Raw genomic sequence first — 20228 nt, forward strand, 5'->3', positions numbered from 1 at the left:
GATCACACGTACATATGAACGAGTTTTATTTGCTTAACAATTATATGCGTAATTATCACCTGTGGTTTAAATATTTTCACGTAAATGATATCGGATATAAAAACAAAGTGCATTTCCTTACCGGATGTCAGTGAAGTGGTAACTGTTGCCCTTTGCATTTTGGATGAAAATCTGTGTAAAGGCTTAGTAAAATTATAAGAGATTCTGAAAGTTATATGTGTATGATTTGTTTGATAGTGATTTAACAAAATGAATAGAATTATATTGTTGGGTTTAATTCTTGTTGCGTATTTTGCAATGGTGCACGGAGAAAAATCGTTAAAAACTGATGGAAGACAGTCATATAATAGCCATAATACAGACTTACAGTTCGAAGCTAGAACAAGGAAATATCATCATCATCATAAATTATGTAAGAAATTACTTAACTGATTTTAAGAAAACATTGGATGGGCGTGAGCAATTCTTAGTAGTAATTAATATTTACATTCAAATCTTTTAGTCACCTAAGGATATCGCTAACAAAAATTAATTCATAGCTGTTACAATATTTTCGAACCCATTATCAAATACATTGATTTAAAAAAAGTTTATTTCGGCTGTATAATAAAAGGATATAAAAAGATCTTTATTCTGATTTTGTTCGGCCAATTAGTGTGGCAGCTATAGCTATACCTTGATAAATAAAAAGTTTTCCATTTTGTATTTGAGTTTGACCAGTCAGTAGCTTGGGTAGAAAAAGACGTGTGCAAATTTTAATTTTCGGCTGTCGGTGACTTTTACTTCGTGATTTATTTTTTAATATTTGATTTAAAAATTTACTTACTAATTATAACTCAAAAAATATATTTTAGCTCTTTTCACTCACGTAATAGTTTTGTTCACAATATGTGTGATGACCACGATGTTTTCCGTGGTTACATTTATAAATATTGTCTCACGATTACAAGTTTTAGGAAAAGTTTAAGCGGCCTTGTTGATTAATTATCACTTTTCACTTTCAATAATGATCTACCTTACTTTCGTGCATGTTTATTTATTATGGCTACACATGTGAAATCTTTTTATCAAAGATAGAGCAAATCACTGGTAATCGGTATAAATCGGACTTGATATTAGTTGTTGGTATCAATGTGAAAGGTGAAAGTGAAGTGGTACCTTTTTAATATATGTATGTTAAGAAAAAATAAACATGTTACGGTGTTTACTGATATGATACGTTGAACGTTTGTCAACCAATTAAAAAGAATATTTACTAATTGAATTAATTAATTTCTATACACACAAATGTATATTTAATTATATATTGCAATTAAACATTTAATAACGATTGCAAAAATGGAAAAAATTGAATGAGCCGTTTACAAGTATTTGCATTAACACCTACATATTTATTAAGAAAATATACTAATCATCTAATAACAAAAAAAAGGATTATTTAGTAGAGCCAGACTGATTAATTTACATCGGCATCGGTCGCTTTAAATTTGAATTTGCATCTTCCTTTTAACATAAGAACTAAATTTATTGTTATGTTACAACAGTATTTAATAACATTATTTTAAAATTTACAGAAAGGAATAACTACAAAAGTATTATTTTATTTGGAATAGAAAAGCAGTACGAAAAAATTTATTAATAAATACTAAGGTATCAAAGGATCGACATTGGCCGATTTTTGCCAATTGCACTGGGATCGATTAGATATTACTATTTAGCAACATAAGTAATATTCTTAAGATCAAAGATACCAGATATATACAAATATTTAAATGAATGTTTCTTTATTTTCAGGGTACCTTTGGGGATGGCATGCTTTGGCTATTGCCTATTGGGTTAAAGTGAAACTTATTGTTGTGGGCTTCTTCGTTGGCAGTGCGATATTCGTTGCTCTACGATATGCCTGGCCTCATAAATGTTCTACCGGTATCGTTCATGACTCCCCCACAATTGTTTATGATCATCCGCCGTAAGTTGTAACAAAATAATTAAAATGAAAAAAGTTTAAGGTGATTCATACTTATACCATAGGCCTGCATTTGCTAACGATCATGTGCCCTATTCCTTTGATCATTCGCCCCAATTCGATCATTCATTTTCCAATTCAGACTCTGTTGATCCTTATTCTGCCTACGCTGGATCGTATTCCCAAGATATTACGGCTACTGCAGAAGTGGTACCGCCAACGGCTGCAGACACTCACAGGGTCGGTCGTAGGAGTGTGAATTACTCTACAAGAGTGAAACGTCAACAATCACAATCCGAATATTTAGGAAAAACCGAGGATAGGTATGTTCATGCATTCGCTGACCTTGGTTAGAGGCATTACCGTTTCTATCAGAAAAACCGCAAAATTAGGTTATCATATAAGATTTATTCGGTTTTATTTATTTTTAAATATTATTTACAATAATTTCGGTTTTCAGAATTGCCGAATTGATGTTTGACTTCTTAGGCCTGGATTCAATGGCTTGTCGACGACGTTTCATCTGTGAGATGGAGTTTCGATCACGACTTAATCCACTTAGCGGTATGGCTTTTCGAATTTTGGGTCGTGGTTTTTTTGAAAAATACATGAATGCTCGCAATAAACTTGGTCGGGCGAAATCATTCACTGAATGCTCCGCGGTTAACCCAGAGTGTAAATTTATAGAGCGAAATTCCTCGGATCCAGTATCACCGGAAGATCCAGAAGAATCCAGTGGTGCTACTGCCACTCAAGATGAAAATGAAATTATCGGCAGTTCAGAGGAAAAACAAGTTAATAATCCTAGCGTTAATGTGGAAATTCAAAATGAAGGGAATTTACAAGCGGAACGTAGGTACATAAAATTCCTTAGACATAGTAATTTAGATGGCTCAAAAAATATTGAAACGAGACGTGGATTAAACTGATTGCCCGAATGTACGAACAACTCTAAATTAACTTATATATGTATGTATGTAGAGCCATTAGTACACGTTGTTCACTAAACTTAACAATTATTTATATGTTATTTATACATATATGTATGCTAACTAAAGCTAAGCTGTATTTATTTTTTTTTTAATGAAAAACGATAAGTGGTTTGATGTAAATAATTTATTTTGTCTAAGAGTGTACTTTTATTTTTATACATTGGATAATAAATTTAAAACACTTATTTGCGTCAATATTTTATTTAGATAATCGAAAATAATTCTATGTACTGCATACGACTGATACTGGGTTAGGATTATATTCTTTTAGCTTTTTTTTTTGTTACTGAATTTATTTGATCAGCAATTTTATCAATTTTTTTTTGATTTATTGGTTCCACACTACGTATTTCCTTTTTCCTGCTGCTTTCCCGCTTTTGTGCAAAATCCCGAGCTATATCATTTCCTTTATTCCAAACAAAATTTAGGAAGTCCATAGCAATATCTTGTTTAAAAAAAGCAATTGACACTAAAGCCACTAAAATTAGAGCTGAAATTGAATTTTGATTCAAATCCGCTTCAGCTGTGCGAACCTCTGGTTTGAAGTTCATTTCAATAAATATAGAGCTAGTTTCTGCCACAAATGTTTCCGATGGTAATATATAAGAATAAGTCTTATCGGAAAGCGTCGATTTGAGTTCCACTGTGTAGCTCTTACCATCCAGCGGTATACGCGGAAGAAATACCATTATGCCAGGATTGTAATTTGATTTCATGTTTAAAGGAGTTTCAATACGTTGCGAGTAAATCGGTGAATCAGATGCACCTTTACGGTACATCAAAATTCTAAATGTTTTATAGTGATCATTTAGGGTAGTACTAATACGTACTATTACATCAACGAATTTTATAGGACTTATGGCGATAAAATTGACTCCACGTATATCACTTTGCGCTATTTTTACGATCCGAGTTTCAGGAATTGAGCGTGCAATATTTGAATCAGGCCTTTCAACATCTTTGGGTTTTAAAACATAAGTACAGCCTGGTTGCAGTCCCCGTAAACGATACTGCCCGTTATTTTCACTTGTGGTTTCTTCTTGCTGATGTTGACAATTTTCGTCAGATAGAGCTTCGATATTGATTTGCCCGAAAGGTTCACCATTTAGCGAATTTATCGATCCAAAAATGGAATACGCCACTCGTTTTCCGCTAAACAATATTTGAGGCATTCAAAATAAAATACTAAATTTTTTAATTTTATTTTTAATACTTACATAAATTCTAATTTAAGAATTTCCCCATCCTTGATATCAATCATTTTCGATGAAGGCTCAAATTTATATTCTTTCATCATGGGTCGTAAAAAATAACGTGATGGTGAAAGTGAATGGAAATTAATAGGCTCTTCTGTGGTGATCAAATTCCTACGATAACTTTCTGCACCGCTTAACGACAGTAAAACACCACTTAATATTTTGCCATCCTCATCTTTGACATTCACAATAATCTCACATAATTTATGCACTTGAAATGAAGATGTCTCCCAATTGAATTCAGAGAAAACATATGACTCTTTCTCAGCTTTTAATTCATATTTGAGATTCTCGTCAATAGGTCCAAATGTGAATTCCCCGTTAATATTTGTATGCAAAATTTGTGCAGTCAGTTCTGGATTCTCTGGATGATTTAAAATAATTGTAGCATTTGCCAGAGCAGGCACAACTTTTCCTTTTATGATCAAGCCTCGCATAGCGATGAAATTAAATGCAATGTCTACACAATCATGACTTCCTATTAATTCTTTAGTTTGAGGAGAAAAAAGTAACAAATTGCTTTGCGGTGTAATATGTATTTTTTCCTGGGGTTGCAAGTGAGTATCATATCGGAATGAATATTTTCCATCTATTTTATGAGTCTCAGCGAATGGTGTTATAACATTCTTGCCAAGAGTTTTCGATTCCACAATTAATCGTAGAGAATCTATATTTGCATCTGAAGAAAGTATTCGCACACCTATTTTATGGGCTATAGCAGTAATTATAACAGGTTTTTTATCCGCAGTATTAAACGTTTTAGGTAGATTGTCATCATATAAATGACAACCTTCCAATTTAAATTTGTATGTCCCAAATATAGGAACACAAAATGTGTTCACACCTGTAAGTAATTTCAGAGTATCTACTGATAATTGTTGTTGCTGAACGGAAACTGCTGTGCCTGTGTAAGAATATTTCATCTGCAGAAAAGTGTGTATTAGGTTTTTATTTAATCGATTCATTTCATTTCAACTTACAATAGCTCGATGGCTCGAAATTACAGTAACCTCATATCCTCTTTGAAGGAAGGGTGGTGCAGTTTGTGTAACAGTAGCAACGTTGACAAAGACCGTTGTGGAATCAAAACACAAGTTCTCCTGACTTATAGTTAACTCATACGCACCCGGAAGTATGTCTTTGAATAAGTACTTGCCACCTTTATGGATATAATTGTAAATTACACATGTTACATTTTTTTGGGAAAATAATTACCTTTTGCTGTTAACTTTTCCACTTGCCCTGTTCGCTGCCCTTCTGAATTTAATGAATGCAGTGTAATTTTTGCTGCAGTACATGCCTCAGGAGCATCAGGAAGACATTTTACTTCTCCAGACAAAGTTGCACGTAGTTGTGAAAATAAAATATCATTGAGCGGTTGGTATTGTACGTCGATTTGTTGCTGTAGTGGGAAAAATTGTATACCACTAGTTTTATCCGAGTCTGTTGTCAGGACTTCAATATTGTATTTTCCACTTGATAAAAATGTGCACCAATCTCCAGATTCGGGTTTGCTCGAAACCGTTGTGTGAAAAACGGATGAATGCTTTGTAATACCAACAACATATGATTTTTGTGAAACTACTTTTCCACAAACTTCGAAAGCTATGGGCACTATAGCATCAATATTTGTTGTATTTATCTTTAAATCGACTTCTCGTTCACTGAACTGATAGTGTGGGTATTCTGCTCGAATTTTATAATGTCCAGGCTTTATATTTTCCAACGTATAGCTACCATCTATATCCGATTTTGCTACAACTTGATCATTTAAAATTATTAAAGCACCTTCTATAGGTGATCCAATATGTGAATTAAATACTTTCCCAGCGACAGTAAAACCAGTAATCTAACAAACAGTTTTATTATTACCATTTAATAAATTAATTTAAGTTAAACTTACCTTAAATTCGTCTCTTATGAAGAGTGTGTCTTTTTCCACTTCTAATTCTATGAATATTGGTGTTATGTGTAATTTATTTTTGGAATCTTCCATAATTGGTTGCACCAAATATTTGCCCGGTGGAACACCTTTGAATATATAATTACCTTTCCTATCCACTGAAGTTTGGCAAGACGAATGTGTTTCATAATTTAAATTATTAACTGATAATTCAACATGTCTTCCTTGGTCGCACAATAATAAAAGTTGTTGCTTTTAAGTTAAATCAAGATTATTAGGTAATCACATACTCGTAATTTAATATAATCTTACCCCTTTCTCTCTGAATAATGCCAAGTTAATGCCTTCGATTAATTGACCATTCGAATTAAAATGCCCGAGTACATCAAAACCTCCTACAACTAATGAATTATCTGGCAATTCAGTATTGCCACTTTCCACTAAAACGTTGTGTTCCGATTTTGAAAAATGCCATCTCGGATGTGTAGCATACAGTTTATATTTTCCTGGTATTATGGGGGTAAAGGAGAAAATTCCATATGTATTAGTCACAACAAGACGTTCCTCGCTTTCAGCTTCCGAAATTAAATGAACGCTTACGCCCTGCACACCACTATTATCTCGACCAGCCAGGGCTACTTTTCCAGTAATACCAAAACCTTTAAACACAAAGTTCACGTCTTTTCCTTGACTACAAATATCATTTCTTCCATCAAAATTAAGTTCCACCTGTTGTGGTTCGAAACTCCAACCTGGAGGCGGCGACACTTGTAAGAGGTATTCACCCTTATCATAAATAGGCAAAAAATAATATCCATTTGAAGGAGAACAATCGGTTTTATCCTTTAAAGAGCCTTGTTTTGTCAATCTAATTAAAAGTAAATGATTTTAATATTATAGGTTAGTAGCCAAAATTAAAGAGACAAATCATGTGAACACCATGGTGCAATTGATTTTACTTACAACTTTACTTCTACCTTGGAAAAATCAATTTCTGCATGACTTTTTATAAACCCTCCACATCCTAGCACGTCATCGGCTTTTGAATAATGGAGAACGCTACTAATTTGTGTTAGCAATATTAAAAAAATTAATCGAAATATGCTCATTTCATCTAAATTGTAGGAACTGTCGGTAATAAAAATATGATTTATAATGATTACTTGCTGTCCCTACAGGTAATAGTTAATATCGCGTTAATCTTATCGGGGCAATATTACTCAATGAAGTTGCACAGCGTATGGTAGTCAATAGTCAAGGCAATATATTCTCGCCTAAAAACATCAATAACGGGGCATCTCGACACGATAGAATTTATAGCATACTAACTGTCAAATCTATTGCTATTGCCATTGCCAAATCTCTATGTGAGCATTTGCTATCATAATATAATCATTTGCGCCAAGGCGTAGGGTAGATACGGGGCATCTCAACAGCAATGTGGAGTCTCCACCATTGTATAAACCTACTGTGTTAGTGAAAAATGAAGGATTGTAGGTTTATACAATGGTCTCCACAGGCAATAGGCACGGCAATACAGGTAGTATTCTAAAAATTCTATCCTGTCGAGATGCTCCGTAAAAATAATTTAAATTAAAATACCCAACATCTATTACGATTACAAATTACTATATAGTGTTTGTTTAATATGTGAGAAACTATTTAAATCTTTTTAAGGTATGTTAAAACAACTGTCTTTTGAATTTTCAATAGTTTATAAAAACATTTAAGTTGGTTAGTTCATAATTAATAAATGTTTTTAAAAATTTTTAATGAAAAATTAATAATATAATGCGTCACATTATAAAATGTTTCATCAAACATATTTAAATTTATTTATTTGTTTTACATTTTTTATTATTGATCTTAACCGGCGCTAACAAATCTCTCTATTTACGTATTTTTTGGGTAGGATTTCAATCTGACCGTCCCTCGTTTCCAGTTGTGAAACATCAAACCCTCCTGAACTCTGTCAACTGATAACTTACAAAGTTTTGGAGTTTTTAACGTTTTGCAATTGCTGTACCATTTCTAATGAGAGATGAGTTAAGTAGATTAACAGTTATTCTCACAAAGAAAAAACAATGAAAAAGTAATGAAATGGAAAACCAGCAGAACCTATTAGGAAGATATCAAAATATTGTTTTTTTCAATTATTTTATATCAACACTTGAAATTCAATCTAATAAAATTTAAAACAATAAAAATAAACAAAATTAAAATAATTGCGTCAAATATCGATTGCATACGCGTGTGCTATAACAGCTGTTTTTTCATAATGATAGTAAATAGTTTCACTAGTAAATGCTAGCAGATATTTTAGCTTTTAACGTTCTCAACTTGTGCTCTCTTCTGCTAGTTTCGGCTGGGGTTTTGGTTCAGAAACGTCTTTCCAGCAGAAATTGTGTTAGCTAGTAATAGTTAGGAGATAAGAAACAAAGCTAATATGTTAACAGCTGTTATAGCTTGATCGTCAACTTGCCCCACGACTTGAATGGAAAGTCGACGCGTTCAGGTTCGAAAAATATGGTGTATTGCAACTGAAAATAAGTTTCTTAAACGTGTAAATGTTCTCGTTCCCCAGCGCAATATGAACTAATTAGAGCTACTATTTTTAGCTTGAATTAGTACTGAGTTATTGCATTTTTTTATATTTCAATGTCTAATGTATTCCATCTTCAGTTTTTCACCCCCAAAAAAAATAATTTTATTTTAAGTTTTGAGAATAATTTTTCATTTAACCCAATCACAATTATAAAAGAAAATGTATTCGAAAGAAAACTTGATAACATTGAAGACCGCGGTTTTAACATTTTAAGGGGTTACATGGGTTTCACAGTTTCGAAAAATCGAAAATTTTTTTGTCTTATTAAATTCTATAACACCTCTAGAATAATGTCCTAAATTTTCATGTTGATCGGCCAAAAATCCAATTTTCATTTTTTTACCTTCGTCCAATACCTAGTTTATTGTCTTTACTAAAACACGTATTTTTTATTATTATTTCAGATGATTCTGAAAGAAGTTTTGCTGACAACGCGGATGTCCCTTTTTTCCGAGGCACTGCCGGAAATGGCGTCGTAATGACTGCCATTATGATATTTTTTTTTGAAATTTTTACAAAATGTTTATTAAATATGAGTCTTTTAAATAAAAAAAAATCATTAAAATATTTAATTTTTTATATGTAAAAAAAATTATCGAAAAAAGGCCGTTTTTTGCCCGAGGAAACCCATGTAACCCCTTAATGGAGCTTCCGCATCCCTAAATAAAACTCATACCTAAATAAACAAGGCGACAAGGGTGAGCGTTGAAAAAACTATATTTTGAAAGAGCGTTAAAAAGTAAAATTAAGGGTAAAGAAAACAAAGAAATTGTAATTTTTATGAAAAATATCTTATCGCGCGATGTCTCATGCTTGTAAAAATGGATATAAATATTATTAATAAATAAAATCGTTTTCCTTTTCATTTCTTTTGTACTAATTTTAGAATTTAAGTGAGAATTTGTCGTATAGTTGCCCCTTTATTTCGGGATGCTAATTAATACTTTCGAGTTAGATACTCTTAATAATCCGAAAATACTTCCGTTATTTTAGGGTTATCTCTGGTTCAATGTGTTGTTTTTTTTTTTTGTTTTGAGTATAGAAGTGATAAAATTGTAATAGCTTTATACATACATATGTAAGTAAGAAAACAATATTTACATGCATATGTCAATCAAAGGAGCGTTTTCTTCTGATGGCCGCCGGTCGCCCTTCACAAAGTACTTGTATACTGGACCTAATTTTTTGGGAGCAAAGCAAAAAATAAAACAAAAATAATACACAGCTCAAGCCTTTCACAATAATTGTATTATGAATTACTCACTCTGCAACCTTATAATTTATGCTCTAACTTTAGAAAAATGTTTAAAACATATGAAATAATAATATTTACATATGCAAATACGGACACATACATATGTATGTACATATATACTCCGGATAAGTTAATGCTTTTTGCAATCAATTATATACATACATATAGTAAGTGTACTATATATACTATAAACTGTACAGTATTCTGTATTAATGTGTACATATGTATCTGTGTGAGCAAACATCACGCTCCTTTTGGAGCGATAGCATATGTCATATAATGTATTTGTATGCATATTTTATAGTTAAATATCAATATGTACATTTTTAATTTCCCTTCAGAGAAATTCAGTAGTCATAAATTAGCTTAGAACTAGTATAAATCGCAAGCAAATCTTTAAGTAAGCTTCTCTATATTTTAGCATCCTAATATTTTATAGTGATATACATACATATCTAATGCTTAAAATAAAAAGATTTAAATAAAATATTAAAAATACATAAATTTGATGTAATTAATTGCACTACAACGTTGACATCTAATGTTTTCTGGATAGTACGAATTTGTTAATAGTCTAATTGTAAATTAGTTTTATTATTACTTATTATTTTAATGCTTCTCTGCAGTGTACTTATGAGAATACATAAACAGAGGCCTATCTTCATATGCATCTTTGTATTTCTTTACGTAGGAAGTGAATGTACTCAAGAGATTCCATTCAGTTTTAAGCGAAGTATTTAACCGTTCGGACGTCGTACTTTCCAACAACACAAGTGCAAGAAAAACAACAATTCCTGAGTGTTAAACGGCTGCAAATTAAATAAATGAGTAGTCCAAAATATTTGTATTTGTAATAGGTCTTTGCCGATCTCATCATCATATACTGATAAATTTGAGTCATATGTATGCATACACATGCTTGTACATACATATATTAAGCTAGTATTCAGACTCATATGGTACATACATATATGTATGTCAGAGACTGATAGTTTCGGTGATAGAGGAATCTTGTGAAGCTGAAATTGTTGATAAGAAATATATGTAAACCCATAAATATACAACGTGAATCTTGGTTCCGACATTTTTAATTTTTTTTATTATTATTGTATTATAGAAATAGATAAATTGACTATCAAATTATGAAACAATACAGACAATATATGGTACAATTAGTGGGTTGCAAGTGTTAAAACTTATAAACATTAGTACAGAAATGGACTTTTAATGTGAAGTAATAACATTGTTGATTAGCTTTTGTGCTTTGCATTATTATATTATAAGTATATTAATTATGACAACGGAAACGCTTAAGCCCTTTCTATCAACGTCCCGCCGAGTGGATAGCGTTACTACAATGCGCTTGAGCACCACATCACATTGTCAACAAGGCTTCAACTTTAAGCGGATAATTTTCGGCACATTTGCTGTGGTTTTACTTTTATGTTTGTTTGGTTTTATGGTGAGTTTATCAATTAATTGATTAAGTATATCAAGACCCGGTATCTTCAACAAGAGGCTATCTTAAGTTAGATGAAATTTGAAGTGAAGCTCTCTTATGGTTTCTCCAACTTATTTAATAGCTTTGCCCGTTACTCTCTTCAGTTGTAATACCTAAGGGGGCAGTAGGGTAATCTGGCCTGTTTTTTTTTTTTTTTTTCATAGAAATTTTTATTCTACAATAGAACTTTTTTCACATATCATGAGATATATCGTGGAGTATATAAACAATTTTTTCAGAATTTTTTGATGACATTTGTAGATCTGGAGAAATGGTTTTTTCACTAGCGGACACGATTTCTCATGTTCGGATCATCTGAAACACAAAAACCCACTTTATTCTTAAGAAGTACGTGAATGGTTATCGTCCCTATTAGAATCATGAACAAATTTTAATTATTCTCAATTTTGTTTTACGTAAAATTTGTCATAACATTGTCAATGAATTATAAATAATTATTAATCTAATATGGACGATAGCCAGGCATTTTGCGAACATTAAAAAAAATTAAGCAAATCGGTTGACTAGTTTGACCGGATTCATGTCCGCCAGTTTAAAAAGTGTGTTTTGAGAAAAATGCGTTTACAGTTTGAGTTGTGCACTCCGAGCGCTCCGAACGTCAAGCGGATTTATTATTTCTGGGCCTTTTCGAAACCTTCCAATGGTAAAGTGGGTTTCTACATTAATTCTAATGGTATAAGAGAACAGAAAATGCAAAATAATAAATGCTAAATAATGATTAAATACAAATTCGCAAATGAGCAAAAAATACTTCGACTTTGTTCATAATTTCATCGATGGTGTCCCCAACGTTTTTCTAATCCTCGATACATTTATTAGCCTTCAAAGCGCGTAGCGATTCACTTTTATTGTCTTTAATTGACTCAAAAGGTTGTCGGTCCATAATTCCGGCCTCTTTTTATACTATTGCAACCAGTTGCTACATAGTATTATAGTTTTGTTCACCTAACGTTTTAATTGAGATAAATAGAGGGTTATATATATATATGTATATATATAAATGATCAGGACGGCGAGAAAAGTTGAAATCCGGGAGACTATCTATCCGTCGTGCAAACTGTAACTTGAGTAAAAATTGAGATATCTGTGCCACAAGTTTAATGTACATATCTCCAAAACCACTTAAACTACAACAAAAAATCTAACAGGAACTTCTCCCGACAGTGTTGAAATGGATGAAATCGGAGGGTATCCCCGCTCACTCCCCATATAACGGTACTGTTAAAAACTACTAAAAGCGCGATAAATCAAGAACTAAATACGCCAGGGGCATTAGAATTTACCGAAGAGATGGTATGAGAAAGCTGTGAAAATTGGACCATGGGTGTGGCACCGCCCACTTTTTGGTGAAATCCCATACCTCGGACCCGACCAAACCGATTTCGACAAAATTTAGTATGTGGCATTGTTCCTACATTCTTATGTTACATTGTGAAAATGGACGAAATCGGACTACAACCACACCTACCTCTCATAAAGCACAATTTTAAATTCCACTTGATTCGTCCAGTACGCAAATCAAGAAGCAATTAATATCAGAATTAAACTTTGTACAAATAAATTATTTAGTGTGTGCCAGCTTATGATCAAAAATTGTTTAACTCCAATAAAAACCGTTCAAGCCCCTAGGTACCGAATATATGGACCCCGATAGCTATAGTTGACTTTTTATCCAAAATGTCTGTCATTGTGGATAAATATAACTGAAATTAAGGGATAATCATTCTTTTATAATGGTATGTCTGTATGTTAAAAATGGGTTGAATCGGACCAATACTTCCCTTAGCCCCCATATATCTTAATATAAAGATTTTCGAATATCCGGGTGACTTTGTACGGCATACATATATCGGCCAATATGTGAGTTATCCCCCTAAAAATAAGAGAGCCTGTTTTATTCATAACATTGTATCCTGAGGGAATAAGGGAAACACTTTTCGACCGTTTTTATACAATAAAGCTTTAAATTTACAAAAAAAAACGGCGGAAGCAAAGTTGTAGACCTAATATATAAACATGGCCTAGCCACTATATAACCAATATCGGGATTTTCGAACATCCGGCTGAGTTTACCCTATATGATTGGTTTTACACCTCAAATGATATCCCTGGCTTTAATTCTTGCAAGTTGCAAGAGTATAAAATGTTCGGTTGCACCCGAACTTAGCCCTTCGGGGGTTACGGGGTAACCGTCCGATTTCATCCATTTCCACACTGTCGGTAGAAGTTCTTTTGAGATTTGTACTCAACAAATTTGGTTTTGGTAGCTTGAGTGGTTTTGAACATATGTGCATTAAGCTTGTCAGAGGGCGAGCCACGCCCACTTTTTAAAAAAATTTTGCCCACAGGTGCCCCTTACCACTGCGGTTCTATGTACCAAATTACAGCTTTATATTTTAATTTAGTGCTTAGTTATGGTAAAAGGGTAAGTTTGGGGTTAGGGGCGATTTGTGGACCCGATTACGCCCATCTACAAATTCGAATTTTTTTTGGACTAAGAAATCTGCAAACCAAGTTTCATCACGATATTTCAATTTTTACTCAAGTTACAGCTTGCGCGGTTGGACGGACAGACATTTAGTCAACCGGATTTCAACTTTTTCGTTATCCTGATCATTTATATATGTATATAAGCCTATATCTATCTCGATTAGTTTTAGGTGATACTATATCCGTTGAGTGAACAAAACTATAATACTCTCTAGCAACTGGTTGCAAGAGTATAATTATTAAATGTACATACATTCATATATTTCTAATGACGGTACACCAATATAATGAGTACTCATCACAAAATTCGTGTGATAAAAACATTATTTAACAGTGATATTAATTTACAATGGAATGTATTTATGTATAATTAGAGTTCTATGAAATAGGGTACGTACATTTAATTTGTTATCTTAACAACAAACAATATTAAAAGAATTGATCTTTATAAATGTATGTATACACATACAAATATACTATACATTTATTTCAGTATGTTCACTTTCGGCGTATTTCTCAAATTGAAACGAATGTTCAACATTTGACGAAAAAAATATTGAAAATGCAAGCACGACTGGGCCTGACGAATTTGAACGATTCGGGCGATTATGGAAATGAGGTAATTATATGTAAATGAACATTGCAATAAATTAAATTAATGTAAATTAAAACCAACAATGGGTGGAAGGACAATGATCAGAATCAACCGAATCGACGGCCTCTCAATGTATTACTATAAAAGGTCTGCTGGACTTAATAAACACAATATTTGTCTTGGGAGGCATGTTGGCAAACTAGACGTAGTCCCTAGAGACCTTCTAGTTAGAAACCATGAAAACAATCGCTTTCGAGATCATGGTGAAGTCAAGGACTTCGTCTCTGTGCGCAGTCACGAAGAGAGAGCTTCCTCGAATAGAGCGGTTAGAGAGTCGAAAATTTTATGGTATTTAGCGTAGAATTAAAGGATTATAACAACTACGACTGCCTTGTTTGAATACCATCTTGTCGGACCAATTTTAATTTTACTATACTTTTATCAGTGTATGTACATATATAATTAGGTTAGGCTGATTTCGTTATAGAATTCGGTCCGAAAATAACATCCCATTTATTTAACAGCTGCGCTTTCATTTATTTATATATATTGTAAATATTTATGTTTGAAAATAATTTAGTACGATACCATAATTATTGATCAACCAAAAATATCACGAAATGGTGGAGAAAAATTGAGCCAAGGAGATGAACAATATACAGTGGACGCTGATTATTACGAAAATGAATTTGATTATACTGAGTTTAGAAACCAGTTACCCGTTATGAACTATGACGAGGATGAAGATGATGAACCAAAAAATTACATTATTAATGACGATTCTAAAGGAAACGAAGATGAAGATGATGAAAACGTAATAGAAATATCAGATGATGGCGATTTATATGAAGATTTTTCCAAATTCAATGCCTCACGAAAAAATAACACAAGGTACAATATTTTATTTTTTAACTTATCCATACTTTAAACAAAAAATATTCATTTACACTTTCAGTGCGCGTAATCCGCGTGCCATTGAATCAAAACTATTTAGCAAAGACGATCAGAATTCTAAAATCATAGGCTTAAGAAAAAGTGCTGATGAATCTTTGGATGCCCTTAATCACCCTAAGAATATGGTGATACTTAGGTAGGTATATAAACGATGTTCATTGCATGCAGCACGTCCTCTTTCGTAAATTATATTAGCTTACATAAGTAACACATATTGTCTTGCAGGGATAATTGAGTAGACAAATTACGCCGATTAATTTTTCGTCCTGATCCTTAACGTGTTAAAATCACATCCATTTTCCACTTAAATATAAGTATCTACTATATGTGTAAACACCCAGCGAAACCAAAAATGAACCACTCAATATATTTTGTATATATATATATTATATTATATACGAGTATATATATTTTTTGTAATTTAATTTTAAAGTTTTTTATTTTATTTTAATAATGTTTGCAAAAAAGTATTAAGTAATAAATTTCACGAATATACAAATACGTGTATATGCAAAATCATCAAAACATACGGTGTATGGTGAATTCAGTTCCTACAAAATTAATTATTGTAGCCAAAAAATCGTTTTATGTATCTTTATTAACTTGTGATGCCACCTACAGCGTTTATGACACTTTTAACTTCTTTTTGGAAAGAATTCGTATAAAGCATTTAATATTCGGCGGGCGATTACTGCTTTGAATCGCACTTCTTCTATTGTTTGCCTCAATTCAACTATTGTTTTGGATTCTTTTATGCGCATTTTAGCGTTTATCTCAAATGAATTAATGAATTAACTTAAAAAAATTGTGGAATTAAAAATCTTCAGTTTAACTATCGGGCTTGGATCATTTTAGTTTAGGGGTTCTCCTCTCTCTCTTTTTTATTTATCAGCGTTCATTATTAAAATTGATTCCGATTTGTACTTGGTATACGTAATGCATCCTCATATATGGGATACCATTATATAGGAGGAATGTTTCACATTAGAAAGAATGCAATTTTCTGTGAATCGATCACCATGTCTGTGGCGAAGTGCTTAATAACCATCAGGTTCAATAAGGTTAAACTTCAACTAGTCGGAAATCATTACAGTTTCACATGGTTTACATCCAGTTAAGTTTATTTTTAACCCAACTTAAACGCTTTTCTTTCATTTCTGTGGTCACGATTGGCTTTGTGCTTTTTTGATTAACCATTTTGTGACAAAGAAAGCTTGGTTTGTTTAGGCATGATTTTGTTTTATTTAAAAGAAAACGCGAATTACAAGAGCTAATCACACAAGCGTATGAAATTAATGAGATGTTGAGCAAAATGTCTAAAAAATTTCCCTGAAGAGCCGCATGCTCGCTGGAAATTCGAGCAAAACCTAAAACCGTTTACAATGAATTTGCAAAAAACACTTGCTGTGGCTTTTTTTGTTTCGATAGGTGTGCATATACATACGTACATATCTATAAATGATCAGGATGTTGAGACGAGTTGAAATCCGAGCGACTGTCTGTCTGTCTGTCCGTTCGTTGGTTTGTGTGAAACTTTGTGGATTATAATCAAAATCGATCCATAACTGGTGACTCTCACATACCGGATATGTGGACCCCAGTGCGTATGGCTGACTTTTTATCAAAAATATCGGTCATATGTTATTAAAATTCGGGGAAAAAGTTTTTTTTTAATGAAATGGGGAAACAATTTTTTGTATTATAGGTAATTAGGTTATCAAAAAAATTATACTTTTCAATGCCCATTTTAGTAATTTAATACTTTTATAACGAGTTGAATTATTTTTTAGAATCAGTTACAATCAGAAATATAGATATGACGATTCCAAAAACAGTACTTTTCAGTTGTAATTTGTAAATGTAATGTAAAACATTAGAACTAAAACCCAATTAATAAAAATACTATTAATAAATAATTGTATTCGACTGTAATTTTAAGTTAACTTAAGAATATTTTAAATATATTCAAGTTCATTTTTTAATTACTACAAAATATCGAGACTGACAACCCTGCAATTGAGAGATCTAATTTGCTCAAATGTCCGCTTTACGGACGGTAGAAGTGGTGGTTTTCATTTAAAAGAGAACAAAACACAGAGAACAACAGCAACTACATTGTCACTGCGGAATGGCGGCACGTCTGTCACTAACTGAGGCATTAGTCGTCATTGAGAATAGCGGTATTATATAGTCGAAACTGTTTACTGGTGTGGAATAGCATATGACAGCTTACTACCCAATGTTATACCATAACATATCAGAGTGGGACAATTATGATGTTAAATAGTCTATTGCTCACATTATTTATTTAGCAATTAAAAAATTAAAACTGGAAGTATTTTATAAAAGCGTCCTCCGATGATAATATTATAAAACATATATTATTAATACGATACTTATATCATATATAATACATTTTTTAGACTGCCACCTTTACGTAAAGAGTTATCAGATGGTAAACATGAAGAAAATATTTCACCAATGGAACAAAAAACTTCAAAACAATCTCAAAGGAGAGGAATGAACCACCGAAGGTATAAAAATTCGGTTTTTAAAAAAGGTAGGTTGCTAAGGTTAAGTTGGTGGATTCCTTAATCCAAAAATGAAAGATTCTTTCATATGAAAAACTACATTTTAGTACACAAATGTCTGTAATTTACTAGCTTGAGCCGACGTTTTTTTTCATACATATTTATTTTTTTGCAGCTAAGTCCGCGCGTCAAATAGAAACTGTAGCGAACACTCCCGCCGCACACTTTCATTTAAACCACAAAATCCCAGACCGTTTTGCCAGCATTAGAATCGATTGTAAGTATTTATGGATATATGTATGTACATTCACATGTAACAAACTTTTAATATACAGCTTATGCAGCGTTACAAATATTTAATTTGTATTTAGAATTAATTATTTTGGTTTAATTACAAATTTTTTATAGTCTCGTTGTTGTAGATGTTTGTATAAGTCTCTAGTATTTAAAGCAAAATATGTAATTTTAATCATTGCTTTATTTGTGTTTATTAGCTTTTTCCGGCGATATGTATATTGGTCATCCCAGTTGGCCAAATGAAATTGACGTCGATAAGTATTTCAAAGTGGAAAATGGCGTATTAACAGTATATGAAACGGGCCTTTATTACGTGTACGCGCAGGTTTGTTACAACAATACTCATGATCAGAATGGATTTGTGATATTTCACGGTCATAAGCCATTTCTTCAATGTTTAAATACTGTACCAACGAACATGCCCCACAAGATTCATACTTGCCACACTAGCGGTCTTATCTACCTGAAAGAACATGAAACAATTCATTTACGTGATTTTCATAGTGATAGAAATGCTATTTTAAAGGAGTCCAATAATCGGAGCTATTTTGGGTTAATAAAAATATAAAAAATATACAGAAATAATTACATAAATACATATGTAATATAAGGTTACACATAGAAATAAATTTATATCTGTACATACATACATATATACTTACTTATAGCTAATTCTTTTTGAATTTGGCACTTAAACTGCTACTTAAAGTTTTGTCCAATTTGAACACGGTTTTGATTGATTCTAAATAAATTGATTAAGATTCTAAATAATACAATTACAATAATGTATGTACAATCATTTCGCATTATTTACTAATTTATATCAATATAAGAAAGTTAATATATCACATATACATATGTACATCGCTACATACATATGTATGTACATATGTATATGAAAATAGTTTTAAGTTTAAAATATGTATATTTGCTCATTCTTAATATTATGAAAATAACCTCAAAAATAACAAATTAATTATCAAAATTAAATGATTACAAGTTTCTGATAGCAAAAATTTGCACGTAACAGGTGTCTCTGAAATGATTGAGTAAGAAGCCATTCTCTTACTCTAAAAATACGAATACTCGTATGTGTCTACACATAATTTCGCATGTTATATACACATGAGTATGTACATACAACAATAAAAGACGTCGCACGGCAATTGCGCAGGACAGACGCATAGCTTTCGGGAAACTATAAAATATACGGAATGATTTCTACGTGTGAGCTTTTGCTCGTTTGGAAATTGTTCGTCTCAGTTTTCACATACATACATACATACAAACGCACAACGACAAAGGAAGTGACAAAAACTTCAAGATTTTAGATGGTAAATATGTATATGTACATACACACTTGTAAAAAAATTGCAGGTATACCTGTATAGTATACAGTGTATACGTATTTAATATGTAGTACATGTTTATATAAGCGTTTCACAGGAGAATTTATTAGTTCTCAAGCAATGTTATTAACTTGTTGCATTATAAGCATTCTATCTTAGTTGGTCTCTCTATCTGGTTGGCTATTTGGGCAATGTATAACTCAAACTCAAACTGAAAAACACTTCGGTGAGCAAGGTAACCCATCTTTCTGTTGTTCTGGTGTTGCGAAGATCGCCGATAATTTTTAGGTTATTTAAAATTGTGAAGATGATATTATGACCATTCAATGGGAAGTACGTGTGATATTTTGTAATTTCGCAAAATTTTTGTTCCTTTTCTATTCCTTAATTATGAGAAGATAAAAATATCTTTACTTTAAAAAAAATATATTCATTAAACTCAAGTGGAATGTCAACATACGTACATCAAATCTTGGCAAAATACAAAAGTAGTCGGATTCATGCAACTTTACT

General features: G+C 32.1%; 3 protein-coding genes across 5 annotated transcripts; 2 read left to right on the forward strand and 1 right to left on the reverse strand.

Annotated features, from left to right (window-relative positions):
* Window positions 1–3143, forward strand: LOC105230690 (uncharacterized). Its single transcript, XM_011211637.4, has 4 exons — window positions 1–412; window positions 1795–1969; window positions 2032–2289; window positions 2427–3143. Exons 1-4 carry the CDS (start codon window positions 250–252, stop codon window positions 2893–2895), a joined length of 1065 nt encoding a protein of 354 aa, XP_011209939.2. The 5' UTR covers window positions 1–249; the 3' UTR covers window positions 2896–3143.
* LOC105230691 (nodal modulator 1) lies at window positions 3065–7276 on the reverse strand. The gene is made up of 7 exons (XM_011211638.4): window positions 7081–7276; window positions 6430–6985; window positions 6118–6369; window positions 5430–6063; window positions 5195–5373; window positions 4176–5137; window positions 3065–4110 (listed from the first exon to the last, which is right to left on the reverse strand). The coding sequence occupies exons 1-7, from the start codon at window positions 7224–7226 to the stop codon at window positions 3216–3218; spliced, it is 3624 nt and encodes a 1207-aa protein (XP_011209940.2). The 5' UTR covers window positions 7227–7276; the 3' UTR covers window positions 3065–3215.
* A 3382-nt stretch (window positions 7277–10658) lies between these two features.
* Window positions 10659–19151, forward strand: LOC105230692 (protein eiger). Of its 3 annotated transcripts, none has more exons than XM_011211641.4 (8): window positions 10659–10805; window positions 11095–11439; window positions 14483–14608; window positions 15165–15475; window positions 15540–15674; window positions 17962–18098; window positions 18245–18346; window positions 18564–19151. In XM_011211641.4, exons 2-8 carry the CDS (start codon window positions 11272–11274, stop codon window positions 18932–18934), a joined length of 1350 nt encoding a protein of 449 aa, XP_011209943.2. In that variant the 5' UTR covers window positions 10659–10805; window positions 11095–11271; the 3' UTR covers window positions 18935–19151. The 3 variants fall into 3 exon arrangements, with proteins under 3 accessions (XP_011209943.2, XP_011209941.2, XP_029408011.2); XM_029552151.2 differs by having other exon boundaries at window positions 10699–10834; XM_011211639.4 differs by having other exon boundaries at window positions 10696–11439.
* The last annotated feature ends 1077 nt before the right edge of the window (window positions 19152–20228 follow it).

This window comes from Bactrocera dorsalis, chromosome 3, assembly GCF_023373825.1.
Source record: "Bactrocera dorsalis isolate Fly_Bdor chromosome 3, ASM2337382v1, whole genome shotgun sequence".
Lineage (NCBI taxonomy): Eukaryota > Metazoa > Arthropoda > Insecta > Diptera > Tephritidae > Bactrocera > Bactrocera dorsalis.